Source organism: Myotis davidii, unplaced genomic scaffold (assembly GCF_000327345.1).
Source record: "Myotis davidii unplaced genomic scaffold, ASM32734v1 scaffold705, whole genome shotgun sequence".
NCBI lineage: Eukaryota > Metazoa > Chordata > Mammalia > Chiroptera > Vespertilionidae > Myotis > Myotis davidii.
Window position 1 is genome coordinate 875503 of NW_006296405.1, and position 4334 is coordinate 879836.

At 45.8% G+C, this 4334-nt stretch overlaps 1 protein-coding gene across 1 annotated transcript in view; it reads right to left on the reverse strand.

Moving 5' to 3' along the window:
- The window catches only part of STRIP2 (striatin interacting protein 2), a 43987-nt gene that overhangs the window by 32926 nt on the left and 6727 nt on the right, over positions 1–4334 (reverse strand). The window contains exon 2 of the mRNA XM_015568866.1: positions 860–955. Coding sequence (XP_015424352.1) covers positions 860–955 — 96 coding nt within the window. The remainder of the gene's footprint in view (positions 1–859; positions 956–4334) is intronic.

The window sequence follows — 4334 nt, forward strand, 5'->3', positions numbered from 1 at the left end:
CCCTCCTTCCCCTTACACACACACACATATTTTGTATTCTAATTTTTCGTTGGTAATTAAACTTAGCCATTTCAAAATTTATTCCCTGTACTTATTCACAAGAACTTCTTAAAAAACATTTGTCTCTTTTCTTTGAAAAAATCATATCTCAAAGTATCACTTCCACATGACGGAATATTTAACTTTCACACCATCTCCACCCAAAGCTCATTTATTAATAACTGGAATTCACAGCACATGTAACCTGGAGGCCCTTAATGTGAGGACATCATGTTCAGCCTAAGCTAGACACCCAGAGAGAAGGAGCCCAGCCCTGAGAGGAGAATGGGATCACACCGCTCCACTCTGAGGCTAAAGGTGATATGCCCAGCCTTGCTCAGCTGGCCAGCCGTCTAGAGAGCTTTTCTTCAGCCATTGCTGAGACTTATTGAAAGGGCAGGTATTGAGGGAAGACAGCCAGATGGAGCTAGAAGATAAAAGGAGAGAGACAGAATGGAATAGAGAAGGAGAGGGTGGCAGAAAGAAAGGGGCATGCAAAGATACGAGTGAATATGGGAAGAGAAAGAGAGGAGAAAGAGGAGAAGGTGGAGAGAAAACAGATTTGAGAGTGCACCAAAAGAGAATAAAGAGTGACAGAATGAGAGGATGGAGAGTACCACAGCCACGGGAGAATTCACAGAAAGAAATGTGAACAAAGAGATATTTACCACTGTATGGTGGCGAGCAGAGGGAATGTGCAGAGCAGCTTTTGTTCTGTAGTCACTTGTTGAGAACAGACAAGCTGCCAAGGGAGATGACAAGCCCCTTGCCTCTTCCTCTTGGCCACCTTCCACTCTCTACAGACCCATCTACCCCATACCTGACAACTCTGCTGCGTGCCCATCTGCGTCTCCATACTCAAATTCCAGAGTGGGGCAGTCCACAGAGCCCTGTAATGGAGAAATCTTTGCGGTAACTTGGGGAAAGGGTTGACAAAAGGAGATTATACCCTAATTTCATCCTCGTCCCCTCTTGGAGGCCAAGGTTAGATCAGGGAGGCAGCTAGAAGAGTTCCATCTGTGCCTTTCATCTAAGGTAACCTTCTACAAGCCAAAATTTGAGGCTCAGTGCTGGGAGGGGCTGAAAATTCCTATGTAGAATCAGAAACTGGGTAATGGGCCAGGATTGTGAACAGATATGAAAGGTATAATTTGTGCCCATATCTGATCTACACAGACCAGAAGAGCATCTAGTTGATCCCCAGAAAAACGAGATGGACAAAAACAAGAGGTGAACTGTGTTCTAACTTCAGTTCTGTCATTAACCCACTATATGATTTTGGGCAAATATCATTCTGTGGATCATAATTCCTCATCTGTAAAAAGAGGTCCTTCAGCTATAATGTTCCAAACTTTAGGACTGTCAAATAGGGTAGCATTTCTGCGCTATTCTGTATTAAAGACTAGATTTCCGATGATTGTGTGGGTAGAAATTGTTTTACTATAATCCCCTAACCCAGTGGTCGGCAAACACATTAGTCAACAGAGCCAAATATCAACAGTACAACGATTGAAATTTCTTTTGAGAGCCAAATTTTTTAAACTTAAACTATATAGGTAGGTACATTGTTATTGACTTAATTAGGGTATTCCTAAGGCTTAGGAAGAGCCACACTCAAGGGGCCAAAGAGCCGCAGTTTGCCAACCACGGCCCTAACCTCTTTAAGCACTTTGGGGTATATTCCTACTAGTATGTATTAATCTATCCGAGTTTTTAAAATTTTGAATCTCAACTCTGTGACATACTGTCACATATTATGTGATCTTGAGCAAATTACTTAATCTTTCAGTGTGGTGTAAGAAAATATATTTAGTCTTTGCCCCAGCTCCCTCCCATTTCTGGCACAGAGCTCCTGAAACCTCTGGAATTTCCTGAGTGATGGGAGTGTCTGATATTTATAAGGGGCCTTGTCAACCACTTGTGTTGAAGCTAATGAGGTGACTCACAGGAACCCAAAGAGTTTCAGAGGAGGGGCTGGCCCTACCTCAAGGGAGGGGAGGAGGCTGGAGACTGAGTTCAATCACAAGGCCGGTGGTTTAATCAACCAAGCCTAGGTAATAAAACTTCATTTTAAAAACCATGAAACAATGAGGTTTGGGCACACAATGCCCAAATTTTCCTCATTTTGCCACAAACTCTGTCAAGGACTTTGGGAACCAATTAAACCAGGGGATCTGGCTCAAAGGGGCCAGAGGTGGATCCTTTGGTAAGTGAAGAATCTTTTTATTAAGCAAATGACTATCATCTAACTTTCTTTTTAGGTTGAGAAGTTCATACCTAAAAGCCATCGTGAAAGGGTAGGTCAACAGTGCCCTATAGACAGTGACATGTACATAGGAGACTTGACTTATGCCAAATAATCGTGCTTCAGTAATTCTTTAGAGCCCCTAGAGAGGGAAGAAAACCATCTCTCCTGAGGACGATCTTACACGGGAAAGCGAGAGGAGGGAGGGAGGGAAGAGCCCGCGGTCATCTGAGGCTGGCACCAGGGTGTTGTAGTGATACTGACAAGTAGAAGCAGCTCTCCTGCTGCAGTAGAAGGTAGGGGAAAGCTAATCTTTCCAGCCAGCCTTTTGGCAGGCAACGAGCCCAGATAGAGAGGATCACTGCAGTTGTTCACTTCCAAGCATGGCAAGTGCAGCTGCAGGCGATCGGGAGGTAAACTGCAGTGCAGGTGGAAAGCTCTGAGTCTCTGGATACTGAGCTCACTGGCAAAGGTAAAGTACTATCAGAGCCTTTTCCTGAAGCAGTGGTTCTCAACCTTGGCTGCACATTAGAATCACCTAGGATCTTTTTAAAATCCTTATGTCTGGGCCTCACCCTCCGGAAATTCTGTTTCTTTGTTACTAATGTTGTGGCCCCTCCCCATAACAAAGACCTAAAGGAAGACTCCATAGGTAGGGACAAGGCTTCTGGCATCAGGAGGAGTTTCAATTCCCTCAAAGAACATGTCATTCTGAAATTATGTTAGTTATTAGCATACTGTCTGTCTCCACTCCCACTGGAATATTAGCTCCGAAGAGCATAGATGTTCTCTTGTTCACGGCTGTATCCCTAGCACCTAAGATAGTGCTGGGCGTATAGAATAACTATTCCCTCCCCGCAAAATACACCACATTGGAGCAAGAACAATGTCTCTAGGGGGGAAGGAAGCAAAGGATGCCCTAAAAGGCCAGGTTGGTACTGAGGCAAGGCGGAGATGACGTGGTGGATAGAACCCTGCCTGATCTAGCAAGGCAGGAGGGCTGCACTATGCCTCTGAAAGTGGTGCAAGTTTTGGGGGGCAGTCTTTTCACCCCTCTCTACCTCTCTCTTTTAAAAAATGGGATGGTTTCCTCCTCTGTATCAAAACGGAAAGCATACATGAAACCCCTTTGGAAACGGTGAGAGCATTCAGATGGTAAACCCTGGACTTGGATGCTTAAGGCCGGGCACTCAGGTCCAGCTCTGCCCCTCCATATGGCGATGTGCAGTGCTAAGAGCTGCTCGGAACTGACCCGTGAACTGCACGGTACCTGCGCTGCATTAGACATTTTACACTCAATTATCTCACTTTGGCTTTATTACAACCTCCCGAGGCACACCGCGTTAACCTCATTTTACAGGTGAAGGAACTGGAGCTCCTGGAAGTTTGGCAATTTGCCAAGAGTCAACACCGGGAATAAATGGCGGGGCTGGGATTCAAAACCTGGCCTGCCTGACTCCCAAGCTCGGTACTCCTGGCCCCTGGGCCACATGTATGATCGTGGGCAAGTTACTACTGTCTCTTTCACGTCTGTAAAGCCAAGGGCTAACCCGGGGGGTCGCTACAGACCCTTCATCCTGTGGTCTGTTCTCCTGGTCCCGCTCAGACCCAGTTCTGCTCCGGGCTGGTTGATGGAGGCTGGCTGGAGGAGGGCGGGGTGGGGGGGAAGGGGGAGGGAGTGATATGAACCAATCCTTTCATCCTCCTGTCTAGGGTTTTATTTATTTATCTATTAATTATTTACTTATTTATTTATTTATTTATTAATAAAGAATTGGAATAATATTAGCAAGGCATTACTGGCAATAAAAAATCTTAAGTTTTAATAGTAAAATTCTTCCAATTTTTGATTGAGAAAGTTTGAAATTGCTCTTTCTTGGGAGGTACGACTTCCCACCTCCGGGCTGCAGCTGCGAGCGACATAAATCTTTGAAAAGTACCTGGTGCTCGAGATCCGCTACATCTCCCGGCGCGGAGGCCAGGGGGCTCGAAAGCCCCGACCTGCTCGCGGCAGGAGAGGGGAGGGGAGGGCAGGGGCTGCAGAGCCCAG